General features: G+C 48.6%; 1 protein-coding gene across 1 annotated transcript in view; it reads right to left on the bottom strand.

Annotated features, from left to right (window-relative positions):
- The window catches only part of Gad1 (glutamate decarboxylase 1), a 40,322-nt gene extending 16,126 nt beyond the window's left edge, over positions 1-24,196 (bottom strand). Inside the window, exons 1-7 of the mRNA XM_021182551.2 lie at positions 24,007-24,196; positions 22,438-22,580; positions 19,084-19,146; positions 13,512-13,670; positions 11,863-12,105; positions 6,909-6,999; positions 168-280 (exon numbers count right to left, since the gene is read on the bottom strand). Of these exons, the coding sequence (XP_021038210.1) occupies positions 168-280; positions 6,909-6,999; positions 11,863-12,105; positions 13,512-13,670; positions 19,084-19,146; positions 22,438-22,516 (748 nt within the window). The 5' untranslated portion in view covers positions 22,517-22,580; positions 24,007-24,196. The remainder of the gene's footprint in view (positions 1-167; positions 281-6,908; positions 7,000-11,862; positions 12,106-13,511; positions 13,671-19,083; positions 19,147-22,437; positions 22,581-24,006) is intronic.
- Positions 24,197-26,443: the final 2,247 nt, after the last annotated feature.

Genomic DNA, 26,443 nt, shown 5'->3' on the forward strand with positions numbered 1-26,443 from the left:
TATATGTATATGTATATGTATATGTATATGTATGTGTGTGTATACACATATACACAAATGTCACAATGAAAACCATTAATTTCCGTAATTGACATTTGTCAGTAATTTTAATAAAAAAGAACAAAAGGTTCCACATTGGCAGTATTGGAAGCAGAAAAGAAACCTACCAGGAGAAAATATCCCATCACCATCTTTATTTGACCATCCAACGATCTCTCTCATCTTCTTAAGTGTAATCTGTTCCATGAGAACAAACACGGGTGCAATTTCATATGTGAACCTAGAGTGGCGGTGAAAGGAAGAAGGGAAATAAAGAAATAAACCTATGGTTTTTATGAACACAGACCATTGGTTCAGCAGTTGTGGTTGGGTACTAAAAATGAATACTCAAAACCACTAACATGATTTTTTTTTCCCTGAATCCACATGTCTGCCAGCCCTAAAGTGTCAAAACCCAGATGGGTTACCAAGAGAGGTAGTGGAAAGTCTGCTGTGAGATACTTCACCAGCAAAAGAGAGCCTCACCTGTCCTGGGTGGGTTCACCCAGAGGGGAGGATTCACTGTAATTATGTGTAGGTGAATGCAGTGTTAATTTGAAAAACTCATTTTGGCTTCTACTTACAATTGGTTGAAACATTAAAAAAAAAAAAAAAAAAAAGGACTGCCAGTTTCACGCTTGTAGGCAGGGCTAACTTCTGTCTTTCAGAAACATTGTAAACATCTGAAAGCTGACTGTGAAGATAATTGGGAATATTGACCCATGTTTTAAAGATCTCAATGTAATTATCTACATGTTCTTTCTTCTAATAACCCCTAAGGAAAACTGTGTATCTATACTTCTCTGGAGTCAATATCTGTCAAAAATAATTAGAAGTGATTATTTTTCTAATTACAAATTATAAACAAGAAGACAGTCAACTTGCATACATATCTGACTGTGAGTGTTAGATCTCCTGGCAGGTTGCATGTGTCTCCCAACGAACAGATGTAAATGAAGCAAGCCATGGTTTATTTTATTTTATTTTTTAAAAGAAGTTCAAAGTGGTAGCACTGTCTGGTAGGACAGTCATGGAAGCAAGATCGGGGTGCTAAACAGGGTCCAAGAGAAGTCAAGGAAGACCACTCACAGAAAATTGAGCCTAAAGACAGAATCCGTTTACTAAACACTAAGGCTCTTTTTTCTTGCTTTGCCTTGAAGTTCTTAAGCTTTGGTGTCTGTAGGCTGAGCCAAGACCATCCTAGCTGGAAAGAGATGCCTAGACCGACCCAGCCAAGTGATACAGGAGGCATCGTCATCATTTAGGAGTTTGGGGTTGAATGCCAAAGCCAAAGACTAATGGGAATCTTGCTTAATGATTTAGAAAAGCTACTTGCAAGAATAAGATAACTATGGCTTTAAGTAAAACACAGGTGATGCCAATAAGCTTTAATCAGGAAGGAAAAAAAAAACAGTCACATTAATTATGTGTCTGTACAGGAGGACAACAGACCCAAGAGGATCCTCAGGATATGTCTGCTGGGAGAAGGAGAAGAATTTTGTTTCGAAAGGATCATGTCCATTTTCCTTGGAGGTCCCCTGAAATTTTGGGAGCAAGACCCTGGGAGAACATGTGTTCAGTTACCATCACCTCTGGAGGTCACACTCATGCTTTGGTTCTGCTCTGAGCCCCATCACCGTAGCAACCAACACTCCCTCATGTCTGATGGCCTGATAAAGGAAGAAGAAGAGAAGGGTTCCTGGTTTAGCCTGGGATGCTGAGTGTAGCAAGAGGCAAACTCATGGTTCGCATCTCCACATCGTTGAACAAATGTATGATCTACAGTTCCACTGATTTTTGGAAATGTTGAAATGGCTGAAATATTTGCATGGTGAAGAGGAAATGATGGCAGTTTGTGTGCTTGGATCTCACAATATCAAATAGCAATAAGAAATCTCTTGAGGTCAAGGAAAGAAACAGTTGAACCATACACCACAATTTCAGAATTTGCTCAAAGACTGGATGAAAGCTAAGTGAGAGGCAAATCAGTATCAGACACCAGGTAGGAACCATGTGAGGGAGAATGTGTGGGACTGAAAACCAAGGAGTTGGTTTGATATGTGTTGCAGGATAGCATCAACTTAGCCCTCACATTTGCATAAATCAGTCTTCCTGTCCATCAGGACAGGCAAGAAGAGTCTAGAGCTCCCAAAGGGGACTATTTGGTCTCATGTACTTCTGAAGCCTTATCTATGGTGGGTATGTGGTTCCTAAACCTTCTTTCAGTTCTGTTCACCAGACACAGGGTGGCTGTTAGGTCCCTCACCGTCCCGTGTTTGGAGGAGACAGATGTTTAGACACCATTCCCAGCTTGAGATCGAAACTTAGTAGGGTAAATGAGCATTTGGCTCTTGACCTCAGATGCATCTTGTTTGAGGGTCTCTGCCTTGGTCTGAGGGACCAGATAGAGCATGGCTAGTACTATACTGACTCCAGAACTTAGTCCTTACATCCTTCCTCTCCTAGAAACTTGGAGAAAACTTTTGGAAGAGCAGAGCTGTGTGCCTAGGACAACTACACATTTGCAAAGTTTCCTCTGGACACTTACTGGCCATGACTGTAGATTCATAATCTGACAAACAGGCTATTGAGATGTTTTGTTCCAGATACTTCTGACCCTGCCTGTCCATTTTGGGTCATATTTGTAATTATAGTGAAAGGTGTTTTCCTGTATCCATATTCCTATGAAAGGCTTTGAAGTTTACTCTAGAACTCATGATTTAGTTGGATCACAGACCCCTTTAGGAATCCTGGGAACACTACAAGTAAAAAGGTGTGGATATACACACTGTTTGTGCACACTTGTAAGAGATTCTTCTCCCTACAGTTTGGACCCCAGGTTAGGAATCTCTTCTCTAAATGACAGGTGAGAGATGACATCAAGAAACCAAAGGTCAATGCAGATCTGGAAGAAGCTGGTGGGGTACTGAGGTCAAAGCACATAGCTACAATTCAGGATCTGAGATCAGTGAAATAGTCCCTCAAAAGACCATGGCATACAATGAATGACATGGATTGGAATTAAGGATTTAAAACAGCAGATGGGAGGATATTAAGAGAGGACTCAGTGGAGAGGTAGGTCAGCCCCTCGACAGTCCACCTCAGCTTGCCAGTGAGATGTACTCAGAATCAAAGTGAACCAAAGTTGTCAAGATGCTGTTGCTGTGTTGTTACTGCCAATCATAAAGAGTATTGACTGTCTTTTCCTTCACCACAGTCTGTTGAGAGTGTGGTTCACCAAGAACAGAGACTGTCTTTTCTTGCTTCCTTCCACTCAACCATGGGGCTAGCTATGGCTGAACAATTTCGGTGGAAAGAGTTTCATGTGGTTCTGAGGTTTCCTAGCGGTAATACCATGTCCCTACTTTGCCGGCCCTGCCTCCTTCCCTTACTCTCTTCCTTAGTCCCTCCGTCTCTCATGCCCTCTTGTTTTCCTGAGTTTCGAAAGAGAGACTAAGGACCAGAACTCCAGTTGTCAGCAAGCAATATGAAGGAACTTTGTAGCTGAGGGCTTCATGGCACAAAATGGACTAGAAAGGCACAAAGGAACCTGGATTTTTGGTGACTTCCAGGCTGAGGACTTTAATGAAAGACTTCCACATTAGCGGCTGTTATGATTCTCAGATGTCCTCTCTCTACAGATGTGGCAGGGGACATAAGTAAGATGTTTAAGGGGAACTTAGGGAGATGTTCTTTAGTACAAAGATGGCAAGTGTTAGAAACAAGAGCCAGGAGGCTATGTGTACCTACGTCTCCTGGGGTATGGGTATCTTAGGACTGAGCTATAGTTAAATCTTTAGGATCACCCTGGAGGGAAGACACCACTGCCTCCTCTTTTCCCGATGAAAAGATAAAAACTCAAGAGGAACACTGATTTGTGTGCGATCTCAGCTGTCTGCTTCAGGGTCAGCAATCCCACTCATAGCTGTTTCCCCAGGACAAATGGGAACTGCCTGGTGCAGGCTCTGCTCTGACAGCTCGCCCCTCAGTGTGTGATGACCGATGACTCCACAGAAAATTTCTCCAGGGTGAAAATAGAGCAATACGCGTGCAAGACCCTCCAGCTCACAGTAAAGCGGAGAGACAGATCTTGCTGTCGCAATTCCATATTATACCAGGTGTCTTTGCTTACACAGCCTGCTCACACAGTTGTTCTTGGTGGGCTTGCTTTGGAAGAGGAGTACATGCCAAGAACAGCTACACATTTGCTGTATTCACCTCCATCCTTGCCTGGGAGAACAGGTGCCAGAGCCGCATGTACAAGCTGACATAAAAGCACGGGCATGAAATTCTTTCTTTCTTTGCTAGCCAGTCAGATGGCCTACCTGATCTTTCAGATCCATCTGAAAGAGGATATTAGATCCTTCTCTGAAAGGACTTTTCAGAGGATACTAATTATGCTCTTTTACCAGTGCTACCCAAATCCAGCAGATGTGGGGTGGGAGAGGAGGTATGAACACATCAGCAATTAAATCACAATTGGCCAGAATAAAGGAAGCTCTCCTGCCAGTATCCCTCAGGCTTATTTGTACAGGTGTTCCTAGCTGAAGAAGGAATTGTCACAAGGGAGCAGATGCTCCCTGCGTGCCTGTGATGCTGCCGTACGCCATGATCTTCCAGGACTCCTGGCTGAGGAGACTGTCTAGAGAACAGTTATCACTTCCTCGCACAATGCCTGTCTCAGGAGCTGACAGGAACTCTCTCACTATTTTAAATAACCTTCTCTATTGATCTGTTGGAATCGAATCATATTTTACAAATACCTCCTGCTCAGTGCAGAGGCAATTATTATGTGTCACTTAGCTAGCTTGGCCTTGACCTCGGATGGCTGGGACATATTTAGTGTTTCATAGCTGAGCTGAGAGCTAAGGGAGAAGCGAAGAATTTCGATTTTATTAATATAGACTGAAAAGCGGTCAGGAGGAGAACCTGCAATGAATAGTTTTCTGGTTCAAGGGAAGCTTTTAGAAGATCTGGTCATAAATGGTTAAAAGGGGCAAACCCTTTATTTATCTTGATATCGGCTACACATTAGAAGTGATACTCAGAAGTCTCTAGAGCACATACAAAGATGATATAAGTGCAGGGCCTATGGGATTTGAGTCTTGCTGAATGTGTGTTATTTTGGGGGTCAGGAAAGATCAGACCTACAGCCTGGAAGATGCTTAGCCACTGAGCCACATCCCCAGCCCTGATTCGTACCTACCCTTCACTTTGCTTTTCCCACTTATTTCCTAAATTGCTGGGTTAAAACAAACAGACTGCGTTTTCTAAGTTAAGTTGTTCCTTCCCGCTAGACGCTACAATTAAGCGCTAGTGTACTTTCTCCAAGTTATAACTAGTATGTTATGGTGCTTGTGCTTAGTGATAAATATTTTATTCTGCAAACCATAATAGAATAAAGATGGCAGAAGTTGGGGGGTGGGGAGTGGGGGGCTTTGTGTTTAAGAGGTCATGGATTGATTGCATCCCTGACCTGAATTCCTGACTTTTGAAGTCTCAGTAGGCCAACACAGACATTCCATGAGATGCCGTGACGTGTGATCAGCAAGTGTGATGAAACTGCTTTTATTCTTTAATCAGCTTAATTTTTATGCCTTTTAGCCCAAAAGGCTCTGCTTGCCCTATTTACTTTGAAATTTTTGTCTGGATTTCTGAAGGCAGTTTTAGTATTTTGAGTCACAGCATTAGGCAGCCTTGGGAGGCACATGAACAATCTGTAGTTTCAAGATGCCCTTTTGGCTTTGTGGCTGGCCACAGGTCAAGAAAAGCAGGTTACCTTGAACATTAATAACCAGCGTTCTGTCAGCTGTCATGTGAGGCTTCTCACAAACCCACTCATTCACCGAAGTTCACTTTTCAGGATCTTGCAACAAACTTAAGGAATGAGTTGGGGACTAAAGGGGAGCACAATGGCAGAATGTATGCTTAGCATGCCCTAGGCCCGGGTTTACATGCTTAGCGTGCCCAAGGTCTGGGTTTGGTGCCTGGTACCACAGAATAATTAACAAATAACAAATAAATAGCTTTCCAATGTTGCAGTAGTGACAGAAACCCCTGTGGTTCTCATGCAGCTATCATTAAATTATTGTAATACATTTGCCTCATTAATTTCCTTTGGATACTTTAATTGAATGTTATGCCACTGTCTGAATTCATTGATAGCAGTAAAACACTGTCATTAGTATCGAGAAAAAGATAATCGTCCTTAACCTATGGTGACCCGCCATATCTCATAATACATTCTTAGCTCCCCACCCCACCCCCAGAGAGGACACATACAGGGTGATTTCTAAGACTGCTCAGGTTGTACTTGGACCTTGAAAATCTTGGAATAACTTCCATGTAAATTTTAAAAAATAGCAGAAATAAATGAAAGCCTTGTCTACATAAGCAGGTTGGTGTTAAACTCAGCAAAAGCTGCCAGTTATTTTGAAATGAATACATGCCATATCTGCAGTAGATGAAAGTTGTAGAAATTTTACTTAAAACAATAGGTTGATCAAACGGGTTCATGGCAAATAATAGCTTAATTATGAAGAAAATATAGCCTCAGTGTTAAGTACCAATGTGCTTGTGTGGGAAAGGAAACCAAAACCATAGCCCCAAGGACGGACCTTTTACGATGTGCACTCAGAGAAAGAATCTGCTGGGCAATTTCACATGGAAATGTTAAAGCTAGCTACCGTTTCTCACGCGCATGCTCTTAGTACACTATTCAAGAATAGCTTCTCACCTTGTGGCAGATCTAAAAGAGTTTATGAGAAGAGTGAACTCCAAGAGAACAGAGCCATCAGAGTGAAATGTGTAAACCACAGCCATATTCAGCATGTGTGCATGCATATAGGAAAAGAACACAGGAGACTTACATATTGGTATTGGCAGTTGATGTCAGCCATTCACCAGCTAAACCAATGATATCCAAACCAGTAGAGAGCTGGTTGAAAAATCGAGGGTGACCTAGAGAGATAACAGGCAAACATGAAGGCAAAGCCGCCATTTTCATTGCTATCTTCAGAGCAAAGGACTGGAGCACACAACACAAGCTCTGTCCTATGGTGTGACAGAGCTCTCTCCTGGAGAAGGAGGAAGAAGGTGACCAACCACTAACAACGATGGTGCCCTCAGACGTCTATGTTTCTAAGGGTGCATGCATTTAAATTTAAAAACCAGAAATTGGGCCTGGAACAATGGCTCAGTGGTTAAGAACCCTGGCTGTTCTTCCAGAGGACCCATGTTCCGTCCCAAGCATCCTCATGGTAGCTTATAACTATCTGCAACTCCAATCCCAGGTGATCTGATGCCCTTTTCTGGCTTCTGAGAACACTGCAGGCGCTTGGCACATGGGAATACGCAGAGTGCCATATACAGGCAAAGCAATCTATCCATACAAATTAAAAATAAAAACAAACACACAAAGTTGAGAATTGTGACATGAACCATACTTTCCAATATCTTATTTGTTGACTTTCAGGTGAGCTCCTCCATCACACTTATTTCTTCGGTTATGAGAAAGGATGTGGGATGTCCTGTGTAGTGATGCATGCTTGTGATCTTAGCACTTTGCGAGGGTAGAGGCAAGAGGATTGTGAGTTCAAGGCCAGTCTGGATTACAAAGTAAGACCTTTTCTTAACTTCCTATTGAGGAATGTGGTAGCTCTTATTCTTTTTAGAACTATTGCAACTTTTACTTCAATATCCCAAGAACCTTAAGTGCCAGGCTGAGATTGGCTAACAGAGAGAGGCTATAGACCTCTGAGTTTTGTGGCTCAAACCAAGCCTGGGGGAAGTTTCCGCTCAGACCTGATATGGAGACCAACCATCACTCTCTGAGTTTCTGGGGCAAATGTGATATCAAGCATCAGTTTTCTTTGCCCATCTAGAGTGCTCATTAAAGTCATGGAGCTAAGCAGATTAAGAGCTAGCTGACCCAGCATCTTCTCTGTGAGCAGGCAGACCACCCCTCACTCAGTTACTGAGCACAGAACCACGTAGGTCCTGTGATTCTAAAGTCCCGTGCAGCCCACAGTGCACTTTAACTGGATCTGCCCTCAGCAAACTTACAACTATTGCCAAGTTTTTGCTAACTTGATGTTCACCAAAAACTCAGGCTTGGCTCAGCTGTCATGAAGCAGGTCCTACAATAGATTATCCAGGGAGTATGTGACAGAGATGTTGCAGAGATTTGCTGACTGCTGTGTTTCCAGTGGAAACTGCCATTGTCTGTGAATAACTGTCAGAGACCTAGGGTTTGAATGTCCCTAGTCTAAGTCCCCTCCCTGAGAATCTGTTCTTCCCTCAATGTTCTGGGAGAGGAGGAGACGCTTTTCTTTGGGAACATGGCTGCTGGTAGGTGCCACAGTCAGGTGGAAGGCTCCACACCTAGGAATGATCAGGCAACACTAATTGGACTCAGTAGATTATTAAAAAATAAAGAGACAACATGAAGGTAGGAGGAAAGATTTTTAGGGGATCCATGGAGAGTGGGAGGGGCCAATTAGGGCAGCTGTAATCAAGCTACATCTTATACACATATGAAATTGTCAAACAATAAAATATCCTAAAGTAATATTGCCGTTGAAATCCATTGAAGTATATACTGTGCCCGTTGAAAACTTAAAACAACAACAACAACAACAACAATTCTTTCATTCTGAGCTAGTACTGGCTATAAATAGATGCAATCACGTGTTATTTGATACTGCATTAGAGTCCCACAGCAGAGCAGAGCAAAGAACGGAAACAGACTGAAACAAAGTGAAACAGTCTGTACAGGAGATAAAGTACAAAGGTCCCAAGCACCCCTTTTCACATGGCTACAGCATCTGCCGCCTCCACTCTCTAACAGAGTGTCTACTGAACAGCAACATAGCTTAGATGTCAGTTGTTTACTCTCTCTCTCTCTCCTTCCATTTCTCCTCCCTTCCTCTCTCCATCCTTCTGTCCACCCCTCTCATATTTTGCTCTTTCTGTTGCTTTTTAAAAGACAGGTCTAGTTTCATAGCCTAGACTATCCTCAAACTGGGGGTCTTCTGGAGCTCACCCTCATCTCCTAAGTGTTGGCTTCACAGGCAGGTACCCTTAGGTCCAAACCCAGATTTGCTTTTAGTTCTCACAGACAGGATGCTGAGTAATACATGGTTTAATGTCAAGTAAGGGGAGAAAGTCACTTTAAAGTAAGTTTCCCTCACGAATAAACTACTGGGTCCCGACTGGGCTGAATTGAAACAGTATGTAACAAAAGCACTCCTATATTCAGGAGGCAATTGAATATTTTAAGTATTAAGGAGCTTAGGTGTTTGTTTGTTTTTCACCTAAAACACTGACATGATTTTTAAAGGAAATTCATGAAGGCTCAGATATGTGTTGAGGCAGTAATATTCTGTATGGGCCCTGCTTCCATACAATGCAGAGAAGGGGTCAACAGGACTTGGTGAGAGTTAAAGCTGGGTATTGGGTGCACGGGGTTCATTATATAATTCTACTTTGGTGTAAGTTCAAATTTTTCATAATGAGAAGTTTAAAAAAAGAACAAGCCCAGAAATACATGGCTGCTTGATTGAAGGCTGCTTCATTTCTGCATCAGTCCTTGGAAAATCTATGTGTGCTGGGTCCTTTGTTAATTCATGGAGCGATTTCAAACGCCACCGTTTCCCTTCTTAAACTGTGCTGGAACACTGTGCTTTTGTTATTAAAACCCAACTCATTATTTTGGCTGTTAATGCACTAATATCCTCCAGAATGTTTCTGATGTGTGTTGGGGGCTTAGTCTCTTGTTTGAATGTATACTCCAAATGATAGATCGTCAACCAGGAGCTGGCTTTGACATGGCAGCAATAATGTCCTTTAACCAGTGCCAACCCTGTGAAGGGCAGCAGAAATGTCCACGTGGTCTGGAAGATTATGCGCTCTGTAAATGCAGATGCCTGCCTCCGGAAACGGTTGTGCTAATCCGAGGTGGGTGGCCTCAGACTAAACATCTCAGTGGGCTTATACAGGGAGCAAACAGCTTGCTTTCCCTGACCACAGGCGGGAGATGCTGTCATGACTTAATTCTGTGTTTTCTTTGATAGACATTCTGGCCTTTAGTGGATGGATGGATAGATAGATAGATAGATAGATAGATAGATAGATAGATAGATAGAGCAAATTGATGAGACACAAAACATTGACCAAAACAAACCAAGCTAGAACACAGAATGGTGATTCTTCTTTAAGCCAGGAGAGCGATACTACTTCTCAGGAATGGGTTAACCATCCGATCAGGTTAACCACCCGTCAGGTTAACCATCCGATCAGGGTGGTGCTAGTGGAGCTGGGTTGATGAGAGCTTCTTTAACAAACGGACTTTGTGCATGCGAGTGAATCTGGTCTATGCAATAATTTTAAAAATGAAACTATAGCTAGGCAAGTGGTGTTGGCTATCCTCAAAAGCTACGTGGGATTCTTTATTTATGTAGCTTCTTTGGTTAACTTCATTAGTTTTCTGCAATAGTTTGTTTCTGACATCCAGTCACCTTGATCAACTTTATCGCCACCAGTCTCTCTGAACTTCATCTTCAATCTATTTCTCTTCTAGGGGTTTAGATGATGGTAAATAAAGGTGGAGAGAGAAAGAAGTGGAAAGAACAGTAAGTTGCCATTCCTTGCCTTGGGGCTTCCCCGCTGTGATAGCAATTGTGATGGCTGAGGACCCTCCAATCCCTGAAGACCTAAGCAGGCTGGGAGGGAAGAGAGTGACCAGGCAAAGAAACTGTTCTTCGTTTTGGTGCTAAGAAACAGCTCAGATGGAGATTTTAAACATCTTTGAACTTGGGGTGATTGCAAAGTAACCACTTGAGCTAGGATTGCTGATTAGAGAGGACTTGGGAAAGGCGAAGAGGGGCAAGAGGACTAGTGACTCATCGGAATAAAATATAAGGGGAGAGATGGGGAAGGAAAAAGAGAGGGGGAGGGCAGAAGGAGGGGGAGAGGGAGAGAGAGGAGGGCGGGCGGGCAGGCACTGATTCTTTTGGGTGTTCTGGATTGAACTGTGTTCCTTAAAAAGATGAACTCAAGTCTCAATCTCTTGTTCCTGTAGAACATGACTCTACTTGGCAATAGAGTTTTCTCAGATACAAACAAGTTAGATAAGGTCATTCTGCATTGGGGTAGTCCTTAATCCAAAGGAAAGGGCACCCTTTTGTGAAGAGAAAATATGGGCAAACATTCACAAGGAAGAGGCCCAGTGGAGGGCAAGGCAGAGGCTGAAGTGAGGCACCCACAAGCTGAGGAGTGCCAAAGAAAATGTCCACAAGTACCAGAAGCCACAACGGCAAGGTTGGATCTTCTCTGAGCCTTCAAAGAAAGCAAGGTCCTGCTGACATCTGTGAAGGCTCAGCCTCCAAGACTGTGAAAGGACCAGTCTCCATGGTGATGGTTTTTATGACAACCCTTAGAAAATGACTACAAAAGAGAGGGAAAAGGGCAGTTTCCCAGTGCAAGGGGCAGGTAACAGAGGCAGGGTTCTTCAGAATGAAACAGAACAAGGTGGACCAGAGTAAGGACAAAGGGACAGGTCACTCTGCTCTGTTTAGGTTGCAAACAGCCTAAAACAAAATCCAAGCAAACAACGAAACAACCTGTCACCCTATAGCTGCATATTCTTCAGTTTTAAAAGAAATGATGACCTTGTGCCTGGCCTGCTTCAGTCTTTGGGGCCCATGGTGACCTTGTGATCACTGGGCACCTGCTGTCTTGCCTCACCAGGACGGGGCCTCTTCCAAATGAATTGGCTATGCTCCCAGCCAGCTAGGTGATGGTCAACCCATCTCTTACTCTTACCTGTGCGAACCCCGTACTTCAGGGTGTCTCTACAGTCAACCAGGATCTGCTCCAGAGACTCGGGGTGGTCAGACAGCTCCAAATTAAAGCCTTCCATGCCTTCCAGCAACTGGTGTGGGTGGTGGAAGTCCAGAACCTTGGTGGAGCGATCGAATGTCTTGCGGACATAGTTGAGGAGTATGTCTACCACTTCCAGCAAGAACTGCGCAGTTTGCTCCTCCCCGTTCTTAGCTGGAAGCAGATCTAAGCAGAAAGGGGAAGCCAAACAGTGATTACCACCTGCTTCGTACTTGGGCTTCCCGGGTCAGCCTGTGAGTGGTTCAGGGGTTTCCGGGGTCAGCCTGCAGAGCGGTTCAGGGGTTTCCGGGGTCAGCCTGCAGAGCGGTTCAGGGGTTTCCGGGGTCCGTCTGCAGAGTGGTTCAGGGGTTTCCGGGGTCAGCCTGCAGAGCGGTTCAGGGGTTTCCGGGGTCAGCCTGCAGAGCGGTTCAGGGGTTTCCGGGGTCAGCCTGCAGAGCGGTTCAGGGGTTTCCGGGGTCAGCCTGCCGGGGGCTCAGTTGCTTTCCAGAATATGGATCTACGCTGAGTTTTGGCCAGCCAGTCCCCAGAAGGATGCCCTATGCCCACAGACATTTGATACATTCCTAGGGCTTCACACTCTTCCTAATAGTCGAGACTGCTCGTATGGGGGAGGAGTGGAGAGCTTAAGGAAACCTTGAGCAGCTGACCCTGGCAGCTGTCCATTTGCTGAATGGACACCTGGGAGGAACACGATGTGAAGTACTTCTGTTGGTCTCCCGTGGACCAGGTGTCCTGAGCATCTGGCTTGGTGTTAATGATTTGCCTGGTCTGTGGGTGGCAGAGGTTGGGGCTGCTATGGGTATGGGCTCTAGAAGGTGCCAGAGGGGACCACTGTCTTTCTGTTGGCATCATCCTTTTTTTTTTTTTTTTTTTTTTTTAAGTGTCTGGAAGTACCCTGGGCTCTAGGCTCTGTCGAGCAGACTTAGAAAGGGGGATGAGCAGGAAGAAGAGCTGTTGGGTTTCCCGAGGGAAGTTTCCAGGAGAGTACAAGAATAGGCTGTGTGGCCATTCGGGGCATGGCTGTCTCAGAGGTTTAGTGAGGCTGAGGCTTCTGGGGTTCTGTGGGAGCTCTGGGAAGTGGGAGCTCCCAAAGCTACCAAGGAAAGACTGGTAAAGCACTTCCCAAGGCCTGCATTGCAGAGCCAGCAGAATCTACAGGAAGCTCTTCAAAGAGTCTCCCGTGTTTAGTCATGAGGCTCAGATGTACAGCTTCTCACAGAGCAGGTTTGGGGTTGGGGGCTTGGGAATTGGGCTGATAATCTTGGAGGATAAATGCTAATGAAAGAACCGTTTTATTCTCGGATCGTAAGATTCCTTTAGCTTCTGAGATTCTGTGAGTCCCTATTTGCCTCTGGGAGTGTCTTTAGAATTGAATGGTGTACAGATATCTTCAACTACCTTCCAAACCCGCAGGGACCTGGGCAGAAGCAAAGGAGTCTGTTCCATTCAAACTTCATGAGGGCTCACAGAGAGTAATGGCATTTGTTGTATAAAGAAATAAAATTTCAGGGGGCGGGGGGGGGGGATCAAGACCAACTGTCTGAGCTGGGTGGGGCCTGGGGAGGAACCACCTTGAGCAAACAGGTTGGAGAAGTCAGTCTCTGTGCGCCGGAAGCGGGCACCCTGGTCACTGTTTTCACAGGAAAGCAGGTTCTTGGAGGACTGCCTCTCCCTGAAGGCGCTCACAAGACGACTCTTCTCTTCCAGGCTATTGGTCCTTTGTAAGAAGCCTAAAGTGCAAGAAGCTAGGGTCAGAGAAACTGAGAAGTACCCAGCCACCAAAGGCCAGCCGCCCAACCAGGCTGCCCGACCAGGCTAACCCTCCAAGCAAGGCTCTTGCTTTTGCTGAGAAGAGAAGCCACCGAGTGTCTGTGCTTTATATACAGTGACTCTGCACTGCTTGCCTTCAGGCGGGGAGGGGCTGTGTCAAGCGTCATCAGTGGCACAGGCCCAGTCATGCAAGAGAGAAAAGCAGCAAGTGAGCCCCGTCTCCTTTCTGAACACGACAGCAAACTCAGAATTAAGTTGACCAGACAGCTTCCACTCCAGTAACCCGCCCCAGGATGGGGCTTGGAAGGAAGGGACCCAGAGAGGATGCTGCCAACATTGGGTTTGTGGGCTATAGAACCCGGGGCGGGGGGTGGGGGGATGAGAACGGAAGAGGGAAAAGGTTGAAGACCAACAGAAGGGGGGACGGAGAGGACAGTAGAGTGAAGAGAGTGGAGGGTGAAGACAGCAGAGGGGGGAAGGGAGGACATCTAAGGGAGCTGGGTGGGGCAGGAGAAGGAGGAGGGTGAGGCTAGCAGAGGGAGGAAGGATAAGGCAAATATCACAAGTGTAATATTTTTTTGACTCAAAAATGCAGTGTGCTCTTTCCTGAACCTCTCTCCATTGATAACAGCATTAGAGAAAAGGGCTTGAAAGCCTCCACATCTCACAGCCTTGACATGGGCTCAGCTCTAAGTATTTATGGAGCACTTGTAGAAGAGCTGTTTGCTATTTATTCAGGACGAGACGGATGAAGTGAGACCAATCTCCCACCATCCCGGAAGCTTGTCTGGCAGCTGGCCACCTCTGCTCCAGCCATGATAGAAAGCTCTCCAAGAGGCATACTGAAATGAACTCATTCAGAGCTCAGGCTGAGATTCAGAGCACTACACCACTTCCCCCAAGAAGGAGGAGAAATCTCACTTACCCATGGTGTACAGTGCAAATACCCACAGCGGTGCTCCAGGAAGCAGGCTTGAACTCCAATGGGCTGGAGTTGGGGTTCCCTGCCAACTTGGAGCCTGCTCCCCTTTCCTGGCCAAGCACTGAACCCTGTGCTCTTTCCTCAACAGTACCTCCAACACAGCCTCAAATTTAACTCCAGAGGCAGCATAATGAAGGGAGAAAACACGAAATTTCTTGGTGACTCCAAAGCTGTCTTTGTGGCAACCGAGATCTTTGAGACATCACAGAGAAGATTCTAAAGTCCAGAGCCAGGAGACAGTACTCACTCATTCACTAGAGGGATACAGGGTCCTGGCCCCTGACACTGTTCCCTTTGTCCACTACAATGGCTAGAGAGTAGGTCTGACTGGAGAAACCAAACCCATGTGACCCAGTGAAGGATGGTCCTGCCCATCTAAGACCTACTCTGGAGCCTCTGCCATCTGCCCAGGCTTCTGGCTCATTCCTGAGAGAACCCACCCCTTCCTACCTTGCACCCGCTTTGGAAGCCAGAGGCAGGGAGATTAGGTTTTAGATATCCTCTCCCAGGATGGTTCCCATACGTGCTCACCCAGAGATGTGCTGGTGAGACGGGGAGACAAAACTTTAGATCTGCATGCCATTTGGAGCCACCTTTTCTGTAAGGCAAGAATCTGAATTTTCTCTAGATCCTGGTTTTATTTTTCAGGCAGCACATTCATACTGCATTGTAAATTGTGTTTAAAACCCTGATGTGGGGAGCTGGTGAGATGGCTCAGCGGGTAAGAGCACACTGACTGCTCTTCTGCATGTCCTGAGTTCAAATCCCAGCAACCTCATGGTGGCTCACAACCACCGGTAGTGAGATCTGATGCCCTCTTGTGGTGTGTCAGAAGACCGATACAATGTACTTATGTATAATAATAAATAAATCTTTGGGCCAGAGTGAGCAGAGATCCTAAAAAATTCAATTCCTAGCAACCACATGAAGGCCCACAACCATCTGTACAGCTAGAGTGTACTCACATACATAAAAATGAATAAATGAATAAATCTTTAAAACCCTGGTGTGATAATGTTAACTGTGCTTTTTTTGTTTCTAATACTGGGGACTGCTGATGTGAACATTTACTATACAAAGCCGTTTCTTTAACTTTAGGAAAGCATTGTTTGGTTTTGTTTTTAATCATTGAGATCCTTTAAAATAATCCAAGCTCCTCACAGCTCAGAGAGGCCCTGCTAGGAGCTATTGTCTTCTCCAAAATGGAAGAATGAAATTGAAGGGAGAATAATATTGAGTGGGTGCTTCAACAACAGTCTGACTAGAAAGGGGTCCTGGCTAGTGGTCTCTGAGACTGCCCAGGAATGCCCTATATTCTCTGTTGTTCTATACCCCAGCCACCAGCATTTAGGGCTAACCTGTAACTGTCGCAGGAAAGAAAGGGATCTTGAACTTGTATTGGTTCAAGTCATAGATGGCCACCCACCCGCACTCAAATAAAGATGGGCAGCATCCCCAAACGGACTCCCCCTCTGCTGGTGGCTGTTCCTCATTCTTACTGCCAGTGAGCCCTGTGGAACCAGAGAGTGGCATGGCATGCTCCAGACAGCTGTTTGCAAGTGGAGCTCCAAGCTTGGTGTGGCATAAAGACACATGGTCACTGGGCAGAGGGGATGCTGAAGCCCAGCACCAAAGCCACTTAGAGAAAAGAGCTCCTCTTTCGTCTTCTTCTTTTAAACGGGCACACAGCATATTAACAGATTGCCTACATTTTTTTTTTTACAAGAAGCCAGAGCTACAGAGTGCCTGAGGTATCTCTCTCTTTAAAATAGGCAAATAATAAAAACTTAAACACACGTGTGGAAGGACTGTCTGAGCAGCAAGTTCCAGACCTCTGCAGAGGAAAGCGATGGAACACAAGGGTAGAGCCCAGTTCTTGCCACAAGCTTTTGGTTACTCTATCTAGGTCATGCTACCGTGCCTGCAGCGGATCTCCAGCAGAACCCTGGGTTTCTTCCATCTGGTTATTCCCTGGGGTTCAGCCTCTGGAGCTGAGAACTTGAGTAGTGACCCCCAGGGCCATCCTTGCAGCTTCATTTCCTGGGGTAACAAGAAGCAGGGTAGGGGATGGGTGAGAACTGTATCTCAGCAAGGCATGCAGATGCTTAGGGACCTTCCAGGGTGCTGGATTCAAGGGTAGAAAGAGACTATTAGATCCTTGGCTGTCAAGGCAACGGTGGTATTAGGTCAAGAAGGTGAAGTACTCCTCATGCAGAAGGGTCGGGGATTAAGTGAGCCTGGGGAAGGGGTGTAGTGGAGGCTATAGATTCAGGGTCAATATTAGTTGACCAGTATACTTGGCTTCCACTAGCTTAAAATGGAAAGCCAGAGTTGGCCCAAAGCATGGGAAATGAATCCTTATGTTATTTTGCTCGAAAGTCTCGTCCTCTGCTCTCCTCTCTGTCACTCAGGTTGTAACTTTCTGTGTGTGTGTGTGTGTACAGAGAGAAATCTCTTTAAGGATGACAGCCCCCCACCTCCAAGTCCACTACCTCATGGCATTGGTTGTCAGAAGAGGCAAGGTGGAAAATGTAACAATAACTTAGAGCCTCCACTTCTGTCTCAACTGCTCTAACTTTATCCTGGCCCCTTTCCCTTTCAGGACATCCCGGTTGTCTCCAACAGGACCATTTGGACCTTGTCTTTCAAGAGCCAGTAGCAAGAACAGCGGGAGGCAGGATGACCACTGTCCCTACTCACCCTCTCCCACAGGTCAGGAGCCTCTAAGACAAGTGGCCTTCACCCAGAGACCCCAGAGTCCCTTCCGTTCTGATTGCCAGTCGGTTGCTGCTTGCGCGACAACGACTGAGGCAGAAGGCGAGAGCCAAAAGGGACCAAGCAGGAAACGGGCCATTAAGCCAGGAATGGCTGGGTGGGAGTGGGAAGAGGCTATTAATAGAACAAAGCTCGGGGCTGTCAACAACGTAGAGACCGCTTCTGGTGTTGCCCACCAGTTTTGAGCACCAGGGATTGGGTCAGGTCCCCAAACCTCTGGGTCCTATGGCCGAAGGGCTAAGCTTTTCCAGAAAATGTACTACGTCTCGCAACTAAACAAACGCACTAGGTCTTCGCCACCCGCAAATACTGGACTCCCGGATCCAGAGCCCCAGTGATGCAAGGAGGGCGCTGCACGGCCAAACGCGGAAGGACGCTGGTTTCCAAAGGCCCTAAATAACCACTCTCCCCAGTGATTCTAAACAACCACAGACCCGGAAGCAGGGGGAGGGGCATGAGGGTGCGGGAAGATCAGGCCTCAATAGCACCCACTCCCCTCGGGCTCCCTGAGCTTCTTAGGCTGGGGAGGGTTCCGCACCCGGCGCCCGCTCGGCTGCTATCTCGAGCACAACAGCTGACGGATAGCTCTTTAATAAGCCCCTCGTTAATCTTCCCCCGCCTCTCCACCCCCTGCCTGGGGACACCCGTATTTTCAGGCCCGATAAGGCTAGAGAATTTTAGACAGCGAAATGTAGTCAGGAAAGCAAATCCTCATTGTTCAGCCGGAGCCACTCGGCTGTGTCCCTTCGAACAAATCCCACCCCCCCCCGCCCCCGTTTTTTCCTTGGGCGTTTTCATTTCAGATCCTCTCATTCCTTTTCCTCTCTAGCTTTCGGATCTGTTTTTCTTTCCTGCTGGCAAATCCTGCCAGTCAACCACCCTCCCCAACATCCCCTCCCTCCTTGCAGCCCCCTTTCTGCACCTGCCCCACTTCCTTTCTTTCTGCGCCGTTGCCGTCGAAGACCTGCAGGACAAACGGTCTAGACCGCCCTGCTCGCATCTCCCCTAGACAGGCCACCCAGAGCTGCAGGCAACCTTTTTCCTTTCTTGGGCCCCTAAAGCCCCAGGAACGAAATTTGAATTACCGTGGCAATTAGGTGCAAACCCCGTAAGTTGGGGAAGTCACTTTTAATGGGGGGTGGTGGTGGTGGGGTGGAGGATGGAGTGAGGGACCACGAAGAGTCAGTTACAGCCTTGATAGATATTGCACCTTTGGTCTGGCCGGGAAAATCAGACCGGTTCACACTTTTTATGAGCTTTTACACATTCGAGAGCAGAACGCACTACTCCAAGCAGCCCAGCGCCGGCGAGGATAGCCTGGCTGCCGCTTGGGGGTGCTGTATCCCAATTTCTGAGGCCATACTGGGTGAACTGAGTCCCCATAACTATGCGGTTTCTGGTTATAAGGACTCCAAAGGAAAAGGCCTCTCCTGCCAAGTGAGAGAGGCCACAGGAGGGTAGGAGCCTCCAAGGGACCGCATCCGCTGGACGCTGGGACAGTAAAACAGAATACTAGACCGATGGGTCAGAGTCTCGCTTAGGATGTGGGACTCTCCTACAAATTCAGTCGCTTCTCCCTCGAGATCCATCCAGCCCCTGAGGGCCTGTTTACTTACCACAGATCTTCAGACCCAGTTTTCTGGTGCATCCATGGGCTACGCCACACCAAGTATCATACGCTAGGAGCAGAGAGAGAGAGAGACAGAGGGGTGGAAATTAGAGAGGGTCGGACCAATGAGAAACTGGGTAGAGGGCGAAGGTTTTCGCGAGGATTGTGGAGGTTTTCATGAAAAGGCACGGAAAAAGCTGTTCTGGAAGGAGCAAGGAGCTAGCTACCCTACATCTTTGGTTCAGATAGAGCTCCCAGCTCTCCTCATGTTTCCTGCCTACTGTTGGCTTCAGGAACCGAACCGTGTCTTGGAGAACCGGGCCTCACAGCCACGGACCCCGCCCCCAAGCGAACCCCACCAAGGCAGAGGTGAACTCAACACACAAAGATCCAGACCTTAGCACTGGTGTGACCCAGCACCCACCCGCCAGGCCCAGCCCCAGGTCCCAGGCCTCGGACTTGAAGGGCGACAACACACCCGCTCAAGATAGGGAACACAGAGGCATCTGGGACCCAAACGTCTCATAATTTCTTGGCGGGTCTCCAGCTGAGTGGCAGCTTAAAATAAACTGGCATGAAATGGGGTCGCGGAAGAGTTCAAGAATTAATTGGGTGAAAAATAGTATTTGAGTAGATGATCGGACTCGCATGGCTGCTCCAGTCAGACTGGGGAGGCGAGAAGACAATGGTGCGCCAGCCGTCCTGTCCTCAACCCCACCCCACCCCCCTTCGCAACCTGCCCCTCATTAACCCTTCCTCCCGACTTCTAGAGTCTGAAACACGCTGGTGAGAGCACCTTTCTCCAGGTCTGAAACGCGGGCGGCAGGACTTGCCCCCCGCCCCCCCTCCCGCCCTTTCTCCCAGGCCAGTCTCAAGGCGTTCTGGTCTACTGGTCTTTCGCGTTAACTCCCAGCAAAGAATGCAAAGAGGGAGAAGCCTTCCCATAGACTCCTGAGATGGGCCCTAGGAGAAATCCCCTTCCTATCCCTCCAAGCAAGGCGCCTCCCATCCTCCACCCCAGCGGTGCGGGAGTGTTAGCTGCGATAAGCAAAGTGGCATCCATTAAACCTCAGGCACAACAGAGCCCCAGAGGGGCGAAGAACCGGCCTGACGTGAGACAGTATGTCACGGTAGGAATTCCAGTGACAGACAGGAAATCTGTGCAACACCAAGACCCTAATAATAGTACCGGGAGCATAAAGCGCTACTTCCACCCAGTATCTGTGCTTTCTCTTTAAACTCCAATCTCATCTAATCACCAGAAGAACCCAGGAAAGGGTTGTAGGTCTAAGACTCAGGTGACAAAATCATTTCAGCGCAGAGGCTACAGTTTCTCAAGGTCACTTGGCCTGAGGTTGGCGATCAGAAATATTCCAGTGCCGTCCCCCACGCCCCAAGTTAGGCGTTAATAAAAAACAGGTAGGAAGAGAGATGGGGGTCGAGAAACCCTTTGTTGTGGCCGGAGTTGAGAATCCTTTTTCGGATAGGCAATAGGCAGGAGGGCTCCTGCTTGCCAGGGGGTTGCTGGGATAAGGTGTGAGGGTACAAGGTGTGTAAAGTGTATACTGGAGCAGAAAGGGACGCCTTTCGGTAGACCCTGCAGAGGCAGAGCCCAACAGCAAACTGGGCGGGTGGGGGTGTGTCTTCCAGGGAGGACAGAAATTAGACAGAGCAGGCAAGCTCTCTCAGGCTTTCCAGTTAAGGGTTAGGGGTTCCCAGGGAAGGGAGGTGGGGGTGGGGTGTCCTTAGATCTCTGGCCTCCATTTAGGTGGTTTCCGGAGGTACCACACCTTGTATGGACTCAGATCATCTACTCGGCCTTTGTTGAGGCTGGGCATTTGAGGACTACAGGATAATCTGCTAGGATGTAGAGGTGCCTAGTGTGGAAGGTGGCCCCCAACCTTGCAGAAGGAATAATGGTGTGTGTTGGGGGATAAAGACTGGAGTAAGATGTGGGGAGGACTGGAAAATAAATCTATCCGGGTCCAATCTACAGACAAAAGGGGTGCAGGCCTCGAATTCGGTGGGGCCAGCTCCCACTCACTGCTGGCTCCACCGCCAAGGCCTGGATCACGTGCCACCGGCACTGACGACTCTGCCTGGGATCTGCTTTGTTGTGTGGGCAATTGTCGCTTGCCTGTGTGCAGGAAGCCGGGGCTGCTAAGAGAACTGCAAGGTGGCCTGAGGACTTAGGGTCTCCTGCCTCAGAGTCTGCACCAAGAAATTCAAAGGGGGGGTTTTCTGCCTTCTGCTTGCCACTTGTGTACACGGGAACTGTTGTTTTCACGGGGCTTACAATAAATGCCATAAAGACGCCAACATAAAGCACTCTCCACCACACAGATCTCCCGCAGCTCCTCTTCTGTAGAGATTCTGGTGGGAGGGGGCGCGGAGCTGTCTGGGAGCTGATAGAATTTTGGGAGAGGGGTGGTGAAAGACTTAACCCCAACATGGAAAAAAGATAAACAAATCCCACGACTCCAGTCCTCTATGTGGAGTTAAAAAGTCAGGCTGAATTAGAGACAGATCGGATGGGAAGCATAAATGCCCTTTTATCTGGTTTCTCTATTCTCCCCAAGACTTGTCACCTGCTGACAGGTCTCTAGAAAAAAAGCACAGGGGTGCTTTTGCCTCCTGGCTTGCCAAGCCACATCTCCTAGTTAGCTGCCACGCTCCCCCCCCCCCCCCCGTCACTCTGGATGATGCTAAATGCCCCTCCCTCGCCTTTTTTTTTTTTTTTTTTTTTTTTTTGTCTCTAAGATGTAATTAATTGAATCTCAGGCAGTTTTGTGCACCTTTTACGCCCCTGGCTTCGCCCTCACTCGTCAATAGCTAGACGCAAATTTGGAGCAATTAGGGACCCAGAGTTTTCTAAAAGCTGCAATTAACGTCGAAATTTCCCCTGATTATGGACTGTGAGTACAGCGCTGGGGGCGGGGGGGGGGCGGGTGGAGGAAAGGAGAGGAGGAGGTCAGGTCTCATCTCAAACCTAGAGCTAAGGAAACTGTTCTCGCTGAGACTCCAGGTTCCTCACACTGCCCCTCTGTTCTGACCCCTGTTGTCCCGTCAGACAAAAAAACACAACACAGCTCCTTGAACGTCTCTGCCCCGTAGACCCCCAAAGATCTTTCTTGCCCGGCCCTTGTGAAGTCCTCGCTGCTCTTCGGTGCCCTGGGAATAACCTCGCGTCCCTGGCAGCCAAATGACCTCTAAGCAGGAACCTGGGATAGGGCCCCATTTGTTTCTCAGCCTCCATCATTTCTACTCTCTCCTTTCGCGTTCCGACAGCGCAGCCTCCCGCAGTGCCAGCGCCCCCACCCTCGCTGCAGTCCATTTAATAGGAAACTGGGGCAGGACCTACTTGTAGGGCGCAGGTTGGTAGTATTAGGATCCGCTCCCGCGTTCGAGGAGGTTGCAGGCGAAGGAGTGGAAGATGCCATCAGCTCGGTGGTCTTGGGGTCTCTACGGTTCAAGGGTCCCCCGCGGACTGGGCGCAGGAACAGGCTGCAAACAGAAGGGAGAGCGGTGCCGGGAGAGCTTCTAGGTCCTGCGGCCCGGGGCACCGAAGTCTCGGAGACAGAAGGGAGACCAAGGGCAGCAAGCTGGCTGGGTCCTGGTGCGCGGACGGTGGGAGGGGGTGGGGAGGCGCTCGCTAGCTCCGGGACTGGGGCGCAGGCACAGTAGCCCCGGGCGACTCTCAAGTCTAGAGGCGCAACGGGGTGCTCCGAGTGAGGCTCACAGCTAAGGGGCGCCGGAGGCGGGTGCAGGGCGCGAGGGATGGGGTGAGGATAGGGCCAGGAGCACTAGGGAGCACTCATCGAGCAAATTCCAGCCCAGCCGAGACAAGCCCCATTGGGCTCCCAGCAGCCTGGTGGACGGGCAGAAGAGGAGGGGGGAGGGCGTGCAGGGCGGGCACGTCTGGTTCGGTGTCTGGTTCCCGTTGTTGTGTCTGGCCAATTCCTTGGAAAGAAGGAGGCTCACAGCGCCGGGGACAGGGACTTTGCTGAGACAAGGTGAGAAGAAATAGGTCCCCCGCCCCTCAGGACTTGACCCGCTAAGAATCAGTCACCTTGCACTCCAGACAGCCAAAAGGCAGCGTGTCGAAACCTTGCTGATCAGTTTCTTGTCCCACCTCGTTTCTAGCTTTCTCAACCCTAGGGCGAGGCTCCGTCCCAGATTCACTGTTTCTACTCTACCTAGTCCCTAGAGTTCGTTTCACTGAGCCAGAGAAGGTGGCAGAGGGTAAAAAGGAGAACGTCACCCGGTGGCGAATTTGCGCCTAGGGCGCAAGAGACCTCGGATAGAAGAGTGCGCGGTTCCCCTATTTGGTGTTTGTTCGTGGACAGAGTGAGGGAGAGAGGGCGAGAGAGGAGGAAGAGATGGGGAGAAGGAGCGGGCGAAAGAATGAGAGGAGAGGGAGGAGAACGCTAATCTGGGTAAATCTAAGACCCCGCAGAGCGTAGCCCACCAGCCGCCTTTTGCGTGTCGTCCCTCGGGCCGAGCATCTGTCCCCCCCGCGCGCGCTCTCGCCGCTCCGCGGGCGGCGGTGGAACGCGGGTGCTGGGGAAGTAACAGGTTATCGCTCCTCGCACCTTCTGCCGCTGCTACCCAGGCGCGTATCCGACCGTGAGCTCCGATCCCCCAAGCGCAGGCAAAAAAATGGCTCTGGGGTCACTTCAGCCCCTATGTATCCTCCCGAATGAAATTGATAAGGGTTTCAAGAGCGAGGAGGGCAGGGGATGGGGGGTGGGTGCGCCAAACCACAGCTGCGACAGGACTGGCGGGAAGCACTGGGCTGTGGAAGGTGGGCGACAGGCGCGTGCTGGTGGGGTGAGGCAAAGGGCTGGACAAGAAGCCGCAGGCTGAGGGCACCGGGTTGAATAACCGAGGCGGGGCTCTGGCAAGTCCGGGCGATCCGGTATTTACCCACCTCGGTTCAGCGACAGCGAGCTGGACCCTCCCGCGACTCCTCCGCGAAGCGTCCCCCGGCTCGGCTCGGCTCTGTCACAGGCGTACGTGCTCGGTGTCACCCCAGGGCTGCTTCCTTGCTTGCACGATCCCTGGTCCGGCACGGGAGAGCCTGAAGAAGACAGAGATCTGGAGAGGCGGCCGCTGGGCTTGGGGGAGGCGGGGGCGGAGTGGGGAGGCGGGGACCCGCTCGGCGGGGGGAATCACGAGGCCGCTGCTCGCGGGGGCAGCTCGTCCGCGGAGCGCTGGGGCTCCTTTGCAGGTGTCTGACTGCCTCTGGAGCTTTGTAGGGCGATTATAAATCCAGCTCACGGGTTTGCGACCAGAAAGGGGTGTGTGTGTGTGACAAAGTCCTATGAGTAATCCAGAATGCACTCAGCACGCTCTGTTTTTGTTGTTTGTTTGTTTGTTGTTTTTAAATTATTTTTGAGTTAGGCAATGTTGGGTGAGGGCAAGGAAAAATATAATTCCTAGGAAGAATTTTGTCTCACTGGGCGATTCTTCCTGCTCCTCTTCTTAGCCCTCCTTCCCGTATCTTGGAGAAGACTAGAATATTTGCTTTGCCTTGATCAATCTCCTGTGGTTGTCCTGGATTGGCGATTCCAGAAGGTTTTCTCTGGGTGGTGTCCTAGGGAGCGCTCTACTGAGCCAGTATGGCTGTACAGGCAAAGCTGAGATGAGGGGACCACCCAGACCCTGGAGTTTCTGCACTCCAGTTTCTTCTTCCAGTCCATCTCCACACTACCTCGTTCGAACACAGCTACCTGGCACCACAAGAGGCAAGGGGTCTATTTCCCTTTCTCTGAGCCCTCTCCCTGGAGAGGGGTAAAAGAAATCTTCGTAATTGATCATGTCTGAAGGTTAATAACACGCACGAGTGCCGCTCCACACGCCTGGGGCAGCAGAGCACGGAGGGTGGCTCCAGGAAGCCAGGACAGCACTCCGTGTCTTGGCCCGCTCTCCTCGCTTATTTTCAGTTTCACGCTGTTCAATGATTCTCTCTTGGCAATATTTAAGCACATTACTGATCGGGGTGAAGTCCCCCACCACAAAAAGGCGGTATCGGAAAAATTTCCACCAGAGGGCGCCAAACACACAGAGACCCCGTGCTGGCGGCCTTTTCCCTGGTGCGCCCCAGACAACACCTGGAGATGCCCGCAAGGCTCTGTAACTGCCGGCCTCTTTTAGCCTTCCCGCCGCTACCTCCTGGCTTTCCTTTTTCTCTCCCTCCGTTTCTTATTCTTTGAGGGCAAAATAAACTGGAATTTTGGGCCTGTCTGAGTGGTGGTGAGTACTCTATGATCGCTTTACTCGTTTTCATAGAGATTTCCCTCATATTGTGGCGCAGCAGACCGGTTTATTCATGTGCACCTCTGGGTCTTCAATGGTTTATCTCAGGTCTGTCTGTCTGTCTGTCTGTCTCTCTTTTGTGACCATCTTAGCGACTTTCATCACCACTCAACGGAAACATCAAAACAAATCGTATAAATCACCGAAATTTTCGTGAGGGAGCTCGAAGCCTCAGGGCTGGGAGGATAAGGTCTGATCAACAAAAGGGATTGAAGTAACTGCGCTGCTCCTTGCGACCAAAGAGAACATTGATGTTTTCTCTCGGACTCAAATAAAAGTCCTCTTCCTCCCCCCCCCCCCCGCACATTTTAAAAACAAAAAGCACCCAAAGGGTGGGCTGAGCTGAGTTGGAACAGAAGTTCCCCTGCGCTCCTGTTAGGTAGGGGTGTGTGTGTGTGTGTGTGTGTGTGTGTGTGTGTGTGCGTGTTTCACGAAGGAAATGTCCCCTCAAACCACGCACCTCAGAGCTTTTCAGAATATCTTGAAACTGTTTAAGAGGAGGTAAACTCGGAGTTTCTTCCACGCCCCCTTTTCTGGCCTTCGTAGAAAGATATAGTGACATCAGCCAGGAATCTGGGTGTCACTGACTAATCTTAATCACTCAGGGAGGAAGCATCAATCCTCCCGACCCTAAGCACCCTCAATTCTGCCTAGGTGCGGCCTTCCTCTGTCTCCTTAATTTTCCTCCAAGACTCTGTAAAGAGGCTTCACCTGTGGCACTAGATGGAGAAAATTTCAACCATGTCTTTATTTGACCTCGGAATTAAAAGCTCTCACTCCCAGGGCTTTAGCAAAAACCACGTGGAAAAGAAAAGAATATTCTACAATAGTAGATATCACAAATCAAACCAGGCTGGGTCTCTCTCTCTCTCTCTCTCTCTCTCTCTCTCTCTCTCTCTCTCTCTCTCTCTCTCCCCTCCCTCCCTCCCTCCCTCCCTCCCTCCCTCCCTTCTTCCTCTCCTCTCTCCTTTATGACGGGGAGGAAAAGAATGAAGGCTTCTATTTGTCCTTAATTTGAAAGCGTATGAATAGTAGTAATCAATTGAACG

Source organism: Mus caroli, unplaced genomic scaffold (assembly GCF_978045245.1).
Source record: "Mus caroli unplaced genomic scaffold, Mus_caroli_1 scaffold_2, whole genome shotgun sequence".
Lineage (NCBI taxonomy): Eukaryota > Metazoa > Chordata > Mammalia > Rodentia > Muridae > Mus > Mus caroli.